Raw genomic sequence first — 19,662 nt, 5'->3', positions numbered from 1 at the left:
AGGTATCAGATAGATTATACAACGGTACGAAAGAGATTTAGGAACCAGATTTTAAATTGTAAGACATTTCCAGGGGCAGATGTGAACTCTGACCACAATCTATTGGTTATGTACTGTAGATTAAAACTGAAGAAACTGCAAAAAGGTGGGAATTTAAGGAGATGGGATCTGGATAAACTGAATAAACCAGAGGTTGTACAGAGTTTCAGGGAGAGGATAAGGGGACAATTGACAGGAATGGGGGAAAGAAATACAGTAGAAGAAAAATTGGTAGCTTTGAGGGATGAAGTAGTGATGGCAGCAGAGGATCAAGTAGGCAAAAATAAGAGGGCTAATAGAAATCCTTGGGTGACAGAAGAAATATTGAATTTAATTGATGAAAGGAGAAAATATAAAAATGCAGTAAATGCAGCAGGCAAAAAGGAATATAAACGTCTCAAAAATGAGATCGACATGGAGTGAAAAATGGCTAAGCAGGGATGGCTAGAGGACAAATATGAGGATGTAGAGGCCTATGCTGGCCGCGGTGGCGAAGCAGTTCTAGCTACGGTCGCAGGTTCGAATCTTGCCTCGGGCATGGATGTGTGTGATGTCCTTAGGTTAGTTAGGTTTAAGTAGTTCTAAGTTCTAGGGGACTGATGACCTCAGATGTTAAGGCCCAAAGTGCTCAGAGCCGTTTTGTAGAGGCTTATCTCACTAGGGGTAAGATAGATAGTGCCTACAGGACAATTAAAGAGACCTTTGGAGAAAAGAGAACCACTTGTATGAATATCAAGAGCTCAGCTGGAAACCCAGTTCTAAGCAAAGAAGGGAAAGCAGAAAGGTGGAAGGAGTATATACAGGGCGATATACTTGAGGACAATATTATGGAAATGGAAGAGGATGTAGATGAAGATGAAATGGGAGATACGATACTGCGTGAAGACTTTGACAGAGCACTAAAAGACCTAAGTCGAAACAAGGCCCCGGGAGTAGACAACATTCCATTAGAACTACTGACAGCCTTGGGAGAGCCAGTCCTGTCAAAACTCTACCATCTGGTGGGCAAGATGTATGAGACAGGCGAAATACCCTCAGACTTCAAAAAGAATATAATAATTCCAATCCCAAAGAAAGCAGGTGTTGGCACATGTGAAAAGTACCGAACTATCAGTTTAATATGTCACGGCGGCAAAATACTAATGCGAATTCTTTACAGACGAATGGAAAAAATTGTAGAAGCCGACCTCGGGGAAGGTCAGTTTGGATTCCGTAGAAATATTGGAACACATGAGGCAATACTGACCCTACGACTTATCTTAGAAGAAAGATTAAGGAAAGGCAAACCTACTTTTCTAGCATTTGTAGACTTAGAGAAAGCTTTTGACAATGCTGACTGGAATACTCTCTTTCAAATTCTGAAGGTGTCAGGGGGCAAATACAGGAAGCGAAAGGCTATTTACAATTTGTACAGAAACCAGATGGTAGTTATAAGAGCCGAGGGGCATGAAAGGGAATCAGTGGTTGGGAAGTGAGTAAGATAGGGTTATAGCCTCTCCCCAATGTTATTCAATCTGTATATTGAGCAAGCAGTAAAGGAAACAAAAGAAAAATTCTGAGTAGGTATTGAAATCAATGGAGAAGAAATAAAAACTTTGAGGTTTGCCGATGACATTGTAATACTGTAGTGACAGCAAAGGACTTGTAAGAGCAGTTGAATGGAATGGACAATGTCTTGAAAGGATGATATAAGATGAACATCAACAAAAGCAAAACGAGGATAATAGAATGTAGTCGAATTAAGTTGAGTGATGCTGAGGGAATTAGATTAGGAAATGAGACACTTAAAGTAGTAAAGAAGTTTTCTATTTGGGGAGCAAAATAACTGATGATGGTCGGAGTAGAGGGGATATAAAATGTAGACTGGCAATGGCAAGAAAGTGTTTCTGAAGAAGAGAAATTTGTTGGCTCTGAGCACTATGGGACATAACATCTATGGTCATCAGTCCCCTAGAACTTAGAACTACTTAAACCTAACTAACCTAAGGACATCACACACAACACCCAGCCATCACGAGGCAGAGAAAATCCCTGACCCCGCCGGGAATCGAACCCGGGAACCCGGGCGTGGGAAGCGAGAACGCTACCGCACGACCACGAGATGCGGGCAGAGAAATTTGTTAACATCGAGTATAGATTTAAGCATGAGGAAGTCGTTTCTGAAAGTATTTGTGTGGAGTGTAGCCATGTATGGAAGTGAAACATGGACGATAAATAGTTTGGACAAGAAGAGAATAGAAGCTTTTGGAATGTGGTGCTACAGAAGAATGCTTAAGATTAGATGGGTAGATCACATATCTAATGAGGAGATACTGAATAGAATTGAGGAGAAGAGGAGTTTGTGGCACAACTTGACTAGAAGAAGGGATCGGTTGGTAGGACATGTTCTGAGGCACCAAGGGATCACCAATATAGTACTGGAGGGCAGCGTGGAGGGTAAAAATCGTAGAGGAAGACCAAGAGATGAATACACTAAGCAGATTCAGAAGGATGTAGGTTGCAGTAGGTACTGGGAGATGAAGAAGCTTGCACAGGATAGGGTAGCATGGAGAGCTGCATCAAACCAGTCTCAGCCAGTCCCAGGACTGAAGACCACAACAACAACAACAACAACAACAACAACATCTCTAATTGTAGTTCTAGTTGTCATTTCTCTTGAATAAACATACGTTTACAATTTGAAAAACGTAACTTTGCATTGGACGTGTTACTCGTTTATTTTTGTGGATTGTGCATACCTTTCCATTGTGTGAGCCCCTGGCAGAGGCAGCGTGAGGTGGACGCTTGAGTCTTAGGATGTGCACCAGCTGTTCGCTTCATTTATTTCAAGCGTCAACTTCGCTTCGCAATTTCTCGAGATGTAATTAACGAAATGCGATGCAACCAACGCCATTATTTTTGTGAATTTTCATGCTATTGGTTGCATACGAAATAATAGAGGGTGTCCATTTAAAAATACACAATTTTGCGTTGAAAATAGTATTTGTTTGCGTTTTAAAATTTTGCATAGTATTTGGTTTCCTTAGCCCCATGCTGGTGAAAACCCTTTTTGAATACCTATTGTTGTTCCAGAGATGTTTGAGGTGGCAGAGTTAGATGAGACACCCTGTATATTACAGGGTGTTCAAAATGTCAGAGCCGAAACTGTAAGATTTTACAAAAAAACCAACAACAAATTTATTTCGTTCAGCAACCAGGTGTGGGAAATGTATATTACGTAAGCACTAAACATGCATCAGTACGCCAGAGATAAAGAAGATAAACAATAAATACGTTTTCCAAACACCGTTACACGTAAGTTTATTTGAAGTACTTAATATTATGACGTGATGAGGTTCCCATTGAGCCAGTAAATAGTATGTGGTTATGGTCGCATAGACGTACATAACATGAAGCGCTTCTCATGGAGAGAACATTGAGACATGCATTTTGTTTACGGCAAGCTGAAGCCGATGATCGAAGTGTTCACTGAATATACTGCCAAGTTTTCCCTGCACAAAGATGTCGAACATTGACTGCAGTCCACTTTCGACTGGAAAAAGCGGAAACACTGATGGTACACAATCCCAATACAGGGAGACCATGGACGATGCGTACATGTACCTTTGATAACGACATTTTGTTACACTTTGAGAATGGGTCCTAGTGAAGTTCACCATAGTTAAGTATGGAATGTGATGCATGAACAGCTGCCTCATCCTTTCCTTCCACCAGAGTACGGACTCTAGGATCAGATGATTATCCACTTCATCTTGAGTTCGTAAATTGGTTTGTACAACAGCTAACGAAAACCCTTAGTTTCCTGAAGTTCTTCTGTTTGCAAATGAAACTCAGTTTACTCAGGAAGATAAGCAAAATTGTCGTAACTCGCATGTATTGTGGAGAAGAAAACCCATGTACAACAGTTATGTGAGGCCATCAGAGTCAATTTGGGGTAAACATGTGGGCCGGTATCGCGGGTGCCTACTTGCTTGGTTGAAAATGGCTCTAAGCACTATGGGACTTAACACCTGAGGTCATCAGTCCCCTAGAACTTAAAACTAGTTGAACCTAACTAACCTAAGGACATCACACATATCCATGCCCAAGGCAGGATTCGAACCTGCGACCGTAGCGGTCACGCGGTTCCAGACTGAAGCGCCTAGAACCGCCCGGCCACTCCGGCCGGCTACTTGCTTGGGTCATACATGTTTCCTCCTCGACTGAGGTGGCCAATGTACAGACTGTTGTTGCAAGAGAACCTGCCGACGTTACTTGTAACTCTATGAATCAGCGAGAGGATGTAGTTTCAGCATGATGGGGCCCTGGCGCACGTTGATGAATCAGTACCTGTAGCAGTAGCCCGTGCTTTTGGCAATCGGTGGATCCGCCGGAGAGAAACTGAACACTGGTGTGCAAGGTCCCTGGACCGCTCCCAATTAGACTTTCTTCTCTGGGGCTACATGAAAACCAAAGTGTCTTCTACCCCGGTGGACTGGTTGCAGTTCTTGCAGGCGCCCACATACATACAAACCAAGCCACATATTTTCCAACGAGCATGAGACGCCCTGCTACGTCAATACAGGTTCCATACTGAAGTTAATGGTGCTCATTTTGAATGTTTATTGTAAACGACATCAGAACAATAAAGGATTGGAACACACCTGACGCATGCTAAATGACGTCCTGGGGGATTTTTACTTACCCAGTATGCATACAGACTCCTGGTTGCTCAACAACGGATATTTCTCGGTATTCCACCATCATATATGTCAATATGATTGAATTTCTGAAAACTTTTATGTTCTGCAGTATGTGAATGTAGATTGAAACTATGTCTTGTTCCTCAAAGGCTGTTATATTTCGTTCATTATAAGAATAAAAATGGCGGGAGACGAGTTGTACTTAATGTTTTCAAGTTTTTTTTTCTTAATTTATGTTACTTGTGGATATGAGATGTGTGGCTGGTAATTGCGAACTCTGTGGATGGCTGGATCGCATCTCACAGTGGCCTTTCTTTTTTTTTCGTTCAGTTCGAATACTTACATGATTTAAATTTCAAAACCATCAAACATAGCCCTACGGCAAACACAGCCCACGCAGAGAAATTACCCTGTGTTTAAGTTAGGAATTTTTATTACTCTTCTTTTTTAAATAGAGTACTATGTTAACTAAGTACAAGAGTATCTTACGTTTTGAGTCTTCTCACCTAAGCAGTGTATTGCCATTATTTCATTCTGTTTGGAAATTAAATGACACTCTAAGCGATATTGTTTCTCTGCTCATCTCTTTTTTACGTTTTTAACTGCAACTGCCACATCACTGCAGTTTAGTTGGACCAGCTGGTTTTCCAGTGCAGTCCAAATTAAATGCGCCGGTGACACTGTAGCGCCGTATCATCTCTGGGTCAGCCGCGCGGGATTAGCCGAGCGGTCTGAGGTGCTGCAGTAATTGACTGTGCGGCTGGTCCCAGCGGAGGTTCGAGTCCTCCCTCGGGCATGGGTGTGTGTGTTTGTCCTTAGCATAATTTAGGTTAAGTAGTGTGTAAGCTTAGGGACCGATGACCTTAGCAGTTAAGTCCCATCAGATTTCACACACATTTGAACATCTCTGGGTCGATGATCGCGTGACGTACAGCTTTAACGACAAATGCATCCTTATTATCGCACTTGACTGCACTCGAGACAGCTTGGCTTCCGCTCAACATAAAATGAAATCCAATGAGGCTCCAGAAAGGAGGAAGAGTACGTAGTGTAATGTCTGCATCAGGTTTAATCTTACGATGAACGCAGATAGTACAGATTTCAACTTACTCGGCTTAATCTATGACTCCTAGACAAAGTTCACATTCACACTCGTTGCTGCGTTTTATAATTTAATTTGCAAGTTGCACGTGATACATTGTGCTATGTATCTACTTCTGAAAGCAGTTCCTTGCTTTATTTGACTGGAATCTAATGCGTTGCTTAAGCGGTTGTGGCCATTTTAATGAAGATCTCGTACAACAGGGACTGGGATCTGATAGTTTTTAATATCTTGTCTATCTCCTTTCTTACGAAGTAGAACAATTGCAGCATTGTTCAAGTTTTTGGAAATTACCTTCTTCCGCAGACATTTTGTAAATCGTTTTTTAAGTTTCTATTGCATTATCTTTCCTCGAGTTTTAATCATTTCTACTGAAACTCCGTTACTTCCAGACGCCATTTCGTTCATACTTCTAACAGCTTTCTACATCTCGTCTGATATTACTACCGGAAAAAGGGATTAATCAGATAGACAGCAGTTGGTAATGAAATTAACGAAGCACTTCGATGTGTATGTATCACTGTTGAAGCAATGTAGAAAGTAAAGAGTAATTTTATTTCTTTTTTCATGAAATACGACTTTTCTCCCGAAACTTCAATCTAAAATCAGGGTTCGTTTTTCTGGATTATCCTCTATTGTACTGGTACCACAGTATTAAGTGTGACAGGATTGTCCTATTCACAGACATTACTTGTTGGTGGGACTTACACACTATGGAGAATACATGTGGGAATGTAATAAATTTTGAACTCACTCGGTCACCGAAGTTGTCGAATAGTATTCGCGCGTACTCGACGAAATAGTCTGCCAATATGGGATTAGTCCAGCCACCGATGTATTGCAAAGCTAGCGGTAGATCCCAATGGTACATGGTCACCTAGAATCAAAGAAGAACACTGAAAATAATTCGTTTCTGCTCATACGTCTACTGATTTAATAAACGTCCACATAGTCTGCATCTAATGAGAAACAGTTTTTCCAAATTATTGAAAATTTGTTCACAACCAACAAAAGTTGCAACCATCGAGTACTCTCAACATAGAAATGAATTCAAGCTGCCCAATTAAAAAGGTCCATTGCTTTTTTAATAAAATGTACTTTGTTTGAGAGACACGTAAAATTTTGTTCAAGTTGATGAAGTTGAAGACTTGATTAAATTTCCAGGCACAAACGGTTAGTAACTTACCAAAGGTTCAATGCCATTTTCCAGCAGGAGATTGATGAGCTTGTTGTAATAATCTATTCCAGGAGCATTGATCTGTGATATATCTCCCGTTGGGAGGATTCTAGGCCAAGAAATTGAAAATCTGTAGACGTTGGCCTGCAAAACAAATTCGGTTTTTTCTGTTATAAAAGATGGTAACTGAGCTATTTATCTTAACTATTTTTATTTTGATGTAATGTTCATGCATGTCATCAAATTGTTCATTTTCCCGTTGTGCACAGTAATGCTGGCACAGACATAAGCGAAATAAACTCACATTAAGTTCTTTGAGCAGCCGAACATCTTCCTCGTATTTATGGTAAGAGTCGCATGCGATGTCTCCGTTTGCACCATCAGGGTCCGATTCTGGATAATTATGAAGGTAGTAATCCCAAATGCTTTCACCTTTACCTGATGGGGAACACATACAGGACATCGTTACTCTTTTGTGGGAAAGTGCATTGTCATGCATTTATACAGAAATTTTAGTTCTTACGAATCGTTTTCCTCAGTAATCATTCACAAGTGGACTATATAGAGCCACTTGACCCTGTCAATATTAAAATCGTTTCATTTCTCATAGTGTACACTTTTCAGTCCTGTCAGGAAGGACGCAGTTCGTAGTAATAGACGGCAAATCATCGAGTAAAACTGAAGTGATATCAGGTGTTCCCCAGGGAAGCGTCCTGGGACCTCTGCTGTTCCTGATCTATATAAATGACCTGGGTGACTATCCGAGCAGTTCTTTTAGGTTGTTCGCAGATGATGCTGTAATTTACCGTCTAGTAAGTTCATTCGAAGACCAGTATCAGTTGCAAAGCGATTTAGAAAAGATTGCTACATGGTGTCGCAGGTGGCAGTTGACGCTAAATAACGAAAAGTGTGAGGTGACCCACATGAGATCCAAAAGAAATCCGTTGGAATTCGATTACTCGATAAATAGTACAATTCTCAAGGCTGTCAATTCAACTAAGTACCTGGGTGTTAAAATTACGAACAAGTTCAGTTGGAAAGACCACATAGATACTATTGTGGGGAAGGCGAGCCAGAGGTTGCGTTTCATTGGCAGGACACTTAGAAGATGCAACAAGTCCACTAAAGAGACAGCTTACACTACACTCGTTCGTCCTCTGTTAGAATATTGCTGCGCGGTGTGGGATCCTTAACAGGTGGGATTGACGGAGGACATCGAAAGGGTGCAAAAAAGGGCAGTTCGTTTTGTCTTATCACGTAATAGGGGAGAGAGTGTGGCAGATATGATACGAGAGTTGGGATTGAAGTCATTAAAGCAAAGACGTTTTTCGTCGCGGCGTGATCTATTTACGAAATTTCAGTCACCAATTTTCTCTTCCGAATGCGAAAATACTTTGTTGAGCCCAACCTACATAGGTAGGAATGATCATCAAAATAAAGTAAGAGAAATCAGAGCTCGAACAGAAAGGTTTAGGTGTTTGTCTTTCCCGCGCGCTATTCGGGAGTGGAATGGTAGAGAGATAGTATGATTGTGGTTCGATGAACCCTCTGCCAAGCATTTAAATGTGAATTGCAGAGTAGTCATGTAGATGTAGATGTATTTAAGTGGTTGTTATTCTCATATATGACAGACATGGTTTTTTTCATTGTTTATTTCTTTATGTTCGTGAATATTCTGTTGACCTGAGTATTCGTTGACAGAAGAGTTTAGGACTGTACATATCTGGGGTTTTTTGTTGTAAGAAAATGATTTCTTTTCTGCTTCATGAAAGAACTGATTAACCTGATATGTCATCTTATCCTCATATCTCTGAGCAGTGCTTTCTTGAAAAGCATTCCAGTAAGGATTTGTTGCTGTCCGTAACTGACATTGCCATTCAAGTTAACTCCTATTGTAAACTTTCCAGTTAGAGCAGCTAATTGCTCAAAAAGAATCACTGATAAAATTGTTGTACATAAAGTCTACTGAACAAAATTATAGCACAGAACTAATAGTCAATGCTTTCACATGTCAGGATACAATTCAATAAGGAGTCAGTGAACCAAAAACTGATTATTTTAAAAAATAACTCCAAGACATGAACTAGAACGGTGTATACAGTGCTCAAGGCATTAATAGAAAATACAGCATATTTATTAATAATTTCCTCACCTTATCTGAATACTGTTTTCCCCAAGAAGTGACTAGGATTAGACCAGGTAACAGAAGGAGTAAACATAACACTTCACCGTATGGTTGAGGTGTTGTTAAAGAAGACAGAAAACATCAACAAGCTTTCAGATGATATCGTTCTTCAGAGCTGATTAGTACAGAGTACTCGTATATACATATACACACACATGCAATTGTACGACTATAATGTCCTAGCCCACTTGCAATGGCATTGTAGCCCGACTGGGTTGAAGAGTCGGATCGGTAAAAAAGAACGTGCGGAGGGGAAAGGAAGGTTGATGGCATGGTAGCATGACAGCAAGCACATGAGACAGGAACGTGGCTCGCTTTGATGCGCAGTTGTGATGCGTGATGGAGCGATTAAAGATAGTAATAGACGATTTTTAAGTAAGACGGGGATCTATGGCCCAGATTGTATTTCTTTTCCACTGAAGAGCCAAAGAATCTGGTACACCTGCCTAATATCGTGCAGGGCCCCCGCGAGCACGTAGAAGTGCCGCAATACGACGTGGCATGGACTCGACTAATGTCTGAAGTAATGCTGGAGGGAACCGACACAATGAATCCTGCAGGCAAGTCCATAAATCCATAAGAGTATGACGGGGTGCAGATCTCTTCTGAACATCACGTTGCAAGGCATCCCAGGCATACTCAATAATCTTTATGGCTTGGGGAGTTTGGTGGCCAGCAGAAGTGTTTGAACTCGGAAGAGTGTTCCTGGAGCCACTCTGTAGGAATTCTGGACGTGTGTGGTGTCGCATCGTCCTTTTTGAATTGCCCAAGTCCGTCGGAATGCCCATACCTGAATGGATGTAGGTGATCATATAGGATGCTTACGTATATGTCACCTGTCAGAGTCATATCTAGACGTATCAGGGATCTCATACCATTCCAACTCCACGCGCCCCACACCATCACAAAGCCTTCTTCCGGCCACAGCGATGTCTAAGGATTCATGAGGTTGTCTCCTTACCTGTACACGTCCATCCATCCGATACAATTTGAAACGAGACTCATCCGACCAAGCAATATGTTTACAGTCATCAGCAATGTACAATATCGGTGTTGACAGGCCCAGGTGAGGCGTAAAGCTTTGTGTTGTGCAGTCATCAAGGGTACGCAAGTGGGCCTTCGGCTCCGAAAGCCCATATCGATGTTGTTTCGTTGAATGATTTGCACGCTGACACTTGTTGATGGCCCAGCACTGAAAACTGCAGCAATTTGCGGAAGGGTTGCACGTCTGTCACGCTGAACGATTCTCCTCAGTCGTTGTTGGTCCCGTTCTTGCAGGATCTTTTTCCGGCCACAGCGATGTTGGAGATTTGATGTTTTACCGGAGTCCTGACATTCACGGTACACTCGTGAAATGGTCGTACGGGAAAATCCCCACTTCATCTCTACCTCGGAGATATTATGTCCCATCGCACATTCAAACTCACTTAAATCTTGATAATCTGCCATTGTAGCAAAGGTAACCAATCCAACAACTGCGCCAGACACTTGCTGTCTTATATAGGCGTTGCCGACCGCGGCGTCATATTCTGCCTGTTTACATATGTCTGTATTTGAATACGCTTGCCTATACCAGTTCTTTGGCGCTTCAGTGTGTTTTATGAACGCCGCAAATGTATTAACCCTTAAATGCATGATTTTTTATTTCAAGCTGTAAAAATTACCATGTTTAGTTTATAGTGCCTACATTTCGAAAAAAAATATTGAAAAATTTTTTAAATTAAATTAACAAAGCACTATTGTTGAAAATCGCTTTGTAGCTGATCGGCTACATTTTGAGTTAACACCTTACGAGCCACAATAAATGTGCTTATATTGCTCCCTCAATTTTGACCAAATCTCTCGTAATTTAATTGTTGATTATGATTAAATACTTTGTATAGGAAGGGAAAAATCCTAAAATAATAAATAGGACATTAATGTTGTAAATATTGAGCATTTATTGTATATTTTATACACTTTTATATATGAACAATAAGGTATCTAGTTCCAACAGGTTTGTACCCAAGCATGTGATAATCACTTTACATGAAAAGTTTGAAAACAGTTCTTTTGTTTGTGCAAACACAATGCAACTGCACATTTATTACACTGAACCCAGGAAAATCCCTTACATCCTGGCATTTTGCACCTCTGTCTCACTTGCAAGTACGAAGGCAGGTGACCTACTTGATACAGCCTTACATCTTGTGGAGGTACATGTGCTGTGGGCCTCTTTGTCTTCTTAGCTTGTATTTGGTTTTCGAGTTCATTACTTGTCCTTCCACGTTTTGCTGAAGTTTGACCTGAGCGACACAAACAGTGAGCAATTTCCATTCGAAATTCGGAGAGTTTCATAGTTCTCCTAATCCCTTTGGTTTCTGCTACTCTCCTATACAACAGCCAGGAATTGACTACTCCCATGTCCAGGAGATGGTAAAACAATCTTATATACCATTTTCGACTTTTCACAAGAATTTTATGTCGACCCATTATGCTGTCAAGAAGGTCAACACCTCCCATATGTTTATTGTAGAGCTTAATTATTTGTGGACAAGGTATTGTTATTCTTGACTTTGTTTTTTTGTCATACCTCCCTGCTTCATGAATAGGCTGCTGTCCAGCAAGTGTAGAAAGCAACATCACACTCTTGTTATCTTTCCACACTACATTTGATATGTCGACACCATCCACTGTTGCGACGCGCTCTACTGATGCACCTCGTGCCATTTTCTTCAGCTCAGCTTCTGAAGGGAGCTTGCAGTCTGGCACTCTGTTTCTTCTGACTGTCCCAGGTGAGTAAATTCCTTGTTTATGTAACCATACAAGCAGTGGCAGACTTGTGTAATAATTGTCACAGTACAGTTTGTGGTTCATATTTCTTGGTAGTATCCTACTGAGTCGAAGTACAACATTTGCACTTGCTCCCAAGTCTTCCTCCCCAGTCACTCTTTTTTCTGGTTCATTTTCATCTCCAGTGAAAATCTCAAAATCGTAGGCATAACCAGATATGCCACTAATAACAAATAATTTGTATCCATATTTATGAGGCTTGTTTGGCATGTATTGTTTCAAATAACTTCTAGCCTTTGTTGAACATATCTGTTCATCAACAGAAACACACTCCTCAACAGGTATTGTTTGAAACCGAGATCTCATCAATTCTATTATGGGTCTTATCTTGAAGAGTCTATCATGACCTTTTTCACCCCTGGGTATCATTGCACTGTTGTCATTGAAGTGAAGAAACTTACGTATTTGCTCATACTGATTCACTGTCATTGTTGTCTTGATCAGATGAGTACCAGTAACTTCTCCCCAGTAATCCCTCGTATTAGGTACATGAACTATTGACATTACGAGACAGATGCCTATAATTTTTTTATGTCATCACAGGATAAATCTATTGGTCTATCAGGATTACACTGCACACTGTATCTATGAGACTCTTCGACAATTAGATCAAACAATTTAGATGGAAATATATGTTTGAAGAATTGGTATGGAGTATTTAAGTTTATTACTTCTTCTGGTAACGAAGTATTGCCATGAAATTTTGACTGCAGTTTGGGAATAATCAACTGTTTATCTTTCCAAACCACACTCCTGCTGTTTTTGGTAACATTTTTGCTGCTGCATGGCAGTTTCAGAGCATTATCAGACAACTGTGACGTCGATTCCTTCATTATAACATCAGATTGTCTTGTTCCAGAAACATCTTCAATCCTAATTACTGGTACTTGACTTTCTTCGTCACTACTGTCACTATCACAATCAACAGATTTTGGAGCAACATATGTCTCATCTTGAATGGAATCGTCAGAGAAACACTCAAGATCGTCATCACTGCTTAGTGGAATCTCTAACCATTCCATAAGCATTTCTTCTTGACTCTTTCGAGACATTTTTACGTCAGCGCCTGAAATGCAGTAAATGAAAAATGTAGCTGATAAGCTACATACACAAAAACAGGCCTCATTTCAAATCTATCGCAAAGACACTCGAATTAACTGTTTACACCATATCTACTTACGTTTTCAAAATGAAAAAGTAATTTTCAAACCCAGAAAGCAGTGCACAAACACCAAAAACACACCTCAACTTTCCGCCAAAACACACACTTGGCAGTATGTCCACACAGCTCACTGTCGAACTGCTTCAGCTCGTCCTGCCATCTATGATCGCTATGAAGAACTACTAGAAACTGCAGCGGAGTGTATACACTTAGCTACATAACGAATTTGATCGAAAATGTTTCTCCATATGGAATAAATCGAAGAAATGAGGTCTGTAGCTTATCAGCTACAGTATGCATTAAAGGGTTAATAGAGTTTGTAGTATTTTAGCTACGGATCCTGAATACTGACAACTAGCATTGTCTTTCAAAACACGTTCTTCAGTTGTGAAAAGTATTAGTTAACTGTTTGAATGCTACTAATTATTACTGATACAGAAAAGTACTTACTGGGCAGTGAAGCCAACATTATACGCTGCGTGATACGAGCGCCGTCAGAAAGTAACATACGTTTTGAAACAAAAAACTAACAAAATGGAAAAACCAAAATACTTTAAAGGTTCACTCTTGAGCTATTTTTCTACATAATCGTCATTCAAAGAGGCACTTATCATACCGTGGCACAAGTTTTCAGTACCATCTCCGTAGAAATCTGCCGCCTACCATTGCAACCACAAGTTTATGCCGGCGTGCAGTTCGGCGTCAATATCAAAGTGTTTAATAGCGAGCCATGTCTTCATTGCTGGGAGGAAGTAGTATTCGCTCGGAACCAAATCCGGGCTGTATGGTAGATGATCTAACATCACCCATCCAAAACCCGTAGTAGGTATCGGATATGATCAGCCGTGTGTGGAGGTGCGTTGGCGTGAAAAAATAAAACTTTTGCGCTAAGTGTTCCCTAACGCTTGTGTTGTATCGCCCGCCTTAACTCTGTCAGTGTTAGAGAATAGCCCTCAGAGTTAACTGTTGTGCCTCGTTCAATGAAATCAACGAGAATCCCTCCCTTAGACTCACAAAACGCAGTAACCTTGATCTTTCTTGCTGACAGCGTTTGCAAATACTTTCTCGGTTTCTTGGGAGAATTTGTGTGTCCCCATCCCATGACTGTCGTTTTGTTTCACAACGGACATGCCTCATGCAAGTCTCGCCCCAGTTACAATGCAATCAATAACTTTGTTACCATTTTTCTCGTAGTCTTCGAAGAAGGTCAGTGCTGTACCCAGTCTCTGTTTTTTGTGGTTTTCTGTTAGGATTTTGGGAACCCAACTAGGAGAAAATTTGTGGTAACCTAACTTCTCCGCCACAATTTCATGCACCAAAGTGCGTAAAATTTGAGGAAAATGTTGCGAAAGTCCCGTAATCATGAAACGATGATTTCCACAAATTTTGTCGTTGACTTTCGTCACAAGGTTAGGTCTACTACTGCGGACCTCATCATGAACATTGGTACGGTTATTTCTAAAATCATTCCACCATTGCCTTACTCAACTTTCATTCATTAATCCTTTTCCTTATACGGAAAGGCCGAGATAAATTTCAGTTGATTTGCATTTTTTTTATGCCAACGAAAATCTAATTACAGAACGTACTTCACAAGTAGCGGGACTTTCTATTGCAGCGTAGATTTTAACACGTCACAGAAAACAAAGTAGCAGAGGCACAGACCAGTGGCGGATACTTATGGTGGGGCGCGCGGGGCGTTCGCCCCCACCGCCCCCCCCCTCCCCCAACACCCCCCTATGCGGGGCCACCCGCGCCAGTCAGCCCGCACGCTATTCGTTCGTTTCTTTCGTCAGTCGACTCGACTGAGTCGAGTAATTGTACTTTCCTACGTAGCACACGCGCCCACGTCATCGTATTTTATACGTTTCTGTATGGCACATAGATAGCTAACACATACCTACGAAAAAAGTCGCAGCCATTCTAGTGATCTCGATGAGTTATTCTGTCTGGCATTTGTTCGAGAAAAGTCGCGAATTAGATTACATTTTCTTGTACAGAGAACCTTCGATACGTAGCGTTATACATACGGACTATCCGCCGAATAGGGAGCTAGTTTACACTCAGAATCAGAAAGGTAACGGTAGCTCAAGATATCTTCAGCGCCCCCTCATTGAGGTTTTTCTATGTCCACCACTGCAAAGACCACAAACTACCACCGCTGGATGCGTACGGAATGTACGAACGTTATGGCACCAACATGGCGGCTGTAGGCCCGGCGACCGCCGCAATAGACCGAAACGTTTGTTTCTTCCTGAATAGCCCTCGCAGAAGCAGCATCCTCACACTGCTGGGTTTTGAGCAGCACACATTCATCTCAAAGGACAGGGATGGTTATTTAGTCAACAATGCGTGCATGTGTGTTTCTTTGGAAAAAATCAGACTTGTTCGGTAAAGTGCACGGCGAGCGAAACTGCACATTGGTTAGCACACAGGACTCGTATCTGAGAGGCGCGTAATTCAATCTCCCGTCTGGCCGTCAAGATTTGGGTTTTACACGAGTTCCCTAAATCGATTAATATGAATAACGTGATAGTTCTTCCCTAAAGCCACGACCGATTTGCTTCCCCAACCTTGTCTCGTCTAAGCTTGTGCTCTTTCCCTAATGACCTTGCTGATGACACATTTTTAACCCCCCTTTTAGTCCTCTTATCTTAGAAAGAAAATGCGTCTATCGCTGTATACTCTTACATCATAAATCAAAGACTAAACGTCTGTCACGTAGGAAGTGGGACTGCATCTGATTTCTAGTAAGTCCTGTGGCTGTGACTCACCGTCCTCGTTCCAAGCGCCTTCCACTTGGTATGCCGAGGTCGCGGCCCCAAGCAGAAATCCATCTGGGAACTCTGACGCCGACTGACCGGCTATCGACGTCCCCAGCAGAACAACCAGTGTAACCACATAGACCTTTCGCCCTTCCATCTTCTGCCACACAGCTTGACACTTATTTTTGCAGCAGAGGGGCCGAACCATTTATTTGTTGATAAGTCAAGCAAGCTTATCTAATCAGTTTCGATACCGACAAGTGCTCAGTTTTTCATTTAATCACACACAGTCGTGTCGTTATACAATGGCTGTTTCCTTTCTCAAGCTCAGATATGGCTATAAATCAAAACTAATTTATCAGAAAGATTTAACGATATATAACTGGATATTTATCAGTTACAGCCTTGGGAACTCATTACATGTCATCTTCTGATATGGATTCGTGAGTTACAAAATAACCTGTCACATTTTGTTCGGCGGCATTGGTGCTTTTTGAGAAGAAAATGTCACATGCCACTGCCAGGTTTCAGCCTTTCCATTACCTCGCAACACCAGCATCATCAATATAAACGATACTGCACCAAGTACTCATCACACAAAAGACAGTGGGATTAGCGCAGGCTCCGAATCCACCCTTCTGGTTTGACCCATGACCTTATATTTGGAATAAAGAGCGCAAATGGATTCGAATATTTCATTTCATTTCACTTGATCTACGCCATTTCGCTGACGAAAGAAAATCGCAGCATTAAAAAATAAATAATCTAGAGTAATGAAATTTCGGGAATACATTTGTCTAGGTAAAATACTTAGGTAATTAACATTGCAAGAACACAGGTTAATGTAAACATTGCAAATGTGAAATGCTGGTACATTAATAGCCGGTGTAACTCTCAGAACGTTGAATAAAAGGATGCAAACGTGCATACAGTGTGTTGTACAGGTGCTGTATGTCAGTTTGTGGGATGGAGTTCCATGCCCATTGCACTTGGTCGGTCAATACAGGGACGGTTAATGCTGGCTGTGGATGATGCTGGAGTTCTCGCCCCATGATGACCTATGTGTGCTCGATTGGTGACAGATCTGGTGATCGAGTAGGCCAAGGCAACATGTCGACATTCTGTGGAACATATTGTGTTACAACAGCGGTATATGGGAGAGCGTTGTCCTGTTGGGAAACACCCCCTGGAATGCTGTTCATGCATGGCAGCACAACAGGTCGAATCGCCAGATTTACGTAACTCCAGGTGTAGGTTCAGTGTGCCTAACGCGCAGACAGGTTGATGGCAGGTCCTCAACAGGCTTCCTTTTTTTAATCAACACACGGCCATCACTGGTACGGAGGCAGAACCAGCTTCCATCAGGAGACACAATAGACCTCCACCCGGCCCTCCAGTGAACTCTCGCTTGTCACCAATGGTGGCACTTTGGTGGTCAGTGGAATCCACGCTACGAGGCGTCTCACTCGGAGCTTTCCTTGAAGTAACCGACTTGTAACAGTTCGTTTTGTCAATGTGGTGTCAATTGCTGCCCAGATTGCTGCTGCAGATGCAGTATTCCGCTGCCAGCAATTCTTTACAGGGTGTATGTCCTTGCCAAGTCTTTCTGCACTATCGCGGAAGGAACATTCAGTTTCTCGTAGCCCTATTACACAACACCATTCAAACTCAGTGAGGTGTTGATAATGACGCCTTTGTCGCCTTAAAGCTTTGTTTGACTAACTTCAACTCGCCCACGTCCAGTCTCACAGGTAACTAACGCTTACGACCGTTACAGCGTGTATTTAAAGCAAACCTGATTTGCATCCTCATTGTGGTGCTACTAGCACCACTCTTACGCGACTGGCACGAAATTTGAATATGCAACATCATTCAGATGTAGAAATACGTCTACCAACTTTAGTATAAGGTGCACAACTCTTTCTTGGTTTTGCAGTTTTTTCCGTCATTGTATATAGAACTTAACTGAAGACAGCGACACCAGCACCCTCATTCTCCGCCCCCCCCTCCCCCCCCTGGCCACACACACACGATGCCAACCATTCTCCCCCTCCCAAATAAAACTAACCAAACAAAATTTTGAAAACTCTCATTTCAAAGAATTTCGCCTCCAGAAACAAACTACAATCTCACAATAAACTTAAAAAATCGTAAAACATACACACCAACCATCGACAGCTCTAAATTAATCGAAGCTGGCCACACACACACACACACACACACACACACACACACACACACACGCAAACACAGGCACGCACGCACGCACGCTGCATGCACTGCAATATTGAAACACAATTCCAAGGCAAAATTCCATAGAAACGAACGATAAAAACACTACATACGCCCTACCTCCATGACTTAAGTAAGAACCACTATTATAAGTATGATCAACAGCGATTTCAGCTGTGCTCTTAGATTCCTACCTAAATTCATCCTCGAGAAACGTGCAACATTCGAGAAAGAATTAAACATTTGTGAGAAACAACATTATAAATATAATCGCTATTCGTTTCTCTAGCAACAATTTAAGCTAGGCTCTCAGGTTCCTGTCCAACCACACCGTCGTAATCACGACATATCTACAATAAACATCAAAGTTTACACCAGTTACTAAGACAGTCACGCACATAATTTAATAAAAGGCCACCTACATTCTTCGCAACGTAAACTCAAGGCGTCACTCACCACATAACTTTTCAAAGCCGGTGGATGGAATTGGAAAAAATGGTTCAAATGGCTCTAAGCATTACGGGACTTAACATCTGAGGTCATCAGTCCCCTAGACTTAGAACTACTTAAACCTAACTAACCTAAGGACATCACACACACCCATGCCCGAGGCAGGATTCGAACCTGCGACCGTGGCAGTCGCGCGGTTCCGGACAGAAGCGCCTAGAGCCGCTCGGTCACAGAAGCCGGCGGTGGAATTGGACCACGCGCTTGACAAGACAGCTACACTCGAGACACGTGACACAGAAGACGTCGGAGTGACGCAGACTAAAATGGCTTGACCAGACCACGTGCCACACGAGTTCCATACAGGGTGCTACCCACAGTTTCCGAGATTTGGCATACTGCGCACAAGCAGTGAACAGTAGAAACTTCCGTCGCTAAGTGCCTGTCGTTAAGCGTTTCAACTGCTAGCCTGCCATGTGCTTTTATTGTGAGTGCATCGGTGTGAACATGCTGATTTCTTTACATCGTAAAAACTGCAGCTGAAACCCACCACATGCTAAGGCAGGCTTTTGGTGAGCAAGCTATGAACCAAATACGAACTTTTGAGTGGTTTTAGCAGTTTAAAGATGGCCGGGAGTCTGTGGAGGTGACAAATGGGCTGGCTGTACTCACTCACAACAACGGAAACGATCGCAAAAGTGCATGAAGTGATCAACATGGACAGATGGCAGACAGTTAAGGCAGGAGAGCTTCTGTTAAGTTTGGAAGGTAGGAGACGAGGTACTGGCGGAAGTAAAGCTGTGAGGACGGGGCGTGAGTCGTGCATGGGTAGCTCAGTTGGTAGAGCACTTGCCCGCGAAAGGCAAAGGTCCCGAGTTCGAGTCTCGGTCCGGCACACAGTTTTTATCTGCCCAGAAGTTTCAGTTCAAAAATGGCTCTGAGCACTATGCGACTTAACTTCTGAGGTCATCAGTCGCCTAGAACTTAGATACTTAAACCTAACTAACCTAAGGACATCACACACATCCATGCCCGAGGC

The 19,662-nt window shown here is 42.1% G+C and overlaps 1 protein-coding gene across 1 annotated transcript in view; it reads right to left on the bottom strand.

Annotated features, from left to right (window-relative positions):
• Positions 1–16,122, bottom strand: part of LOC126199252 (myrosinase 1-like) — a 146,327-nt gene extending 130,205 nt beyond the window's left edge. The window contains exons 1-4 of the mRNA XM_049936048.1: positions 15,954–16,122; positions 7,305–7,438; positions 7,010–7,144; positions 6,578–6,700 (exon numbers count right to left, since the gene is read on the bottom strand). Coding sequence (XP_049792005.1) covers positions 6,578–6,700; positions 7,010–7,144; positions 7,305–7,438; positions 15,954–16,101 — 540 coding nt within the window. The 5' untranslated portion in view covers positions 16,102–16,122. The remainder of the gene's footprint in view (positions 1–6,577; positions 6,701–7,009; positions 7,145–7,304; positions 7,439–15,953) is intronic.
• Positions 16,123–19,662: the final 3,540 nt, after the last annotated feature.

This window comes from Schistocerca nitens, chromosome 8 (genome assembly GCF_023898315.1).
Source record: "Schistocerca nitens isolate TAMUIC-IGC-003100 chromosome 8, iqSchNite1.1, whole genome shotgun sequence".
In the NCBI taxonomy this organism is placed as follows: Eukaryota; Metazoa; Arthropoda; class Insecta; order Orthoptera; family Acrididae; genus Schistocerca; species Schistocerca nitens.
Note: the sequence above shows the minus strand (reverse complement) of the source record. Positions and strands in the feature narration are given on the sequence as shown.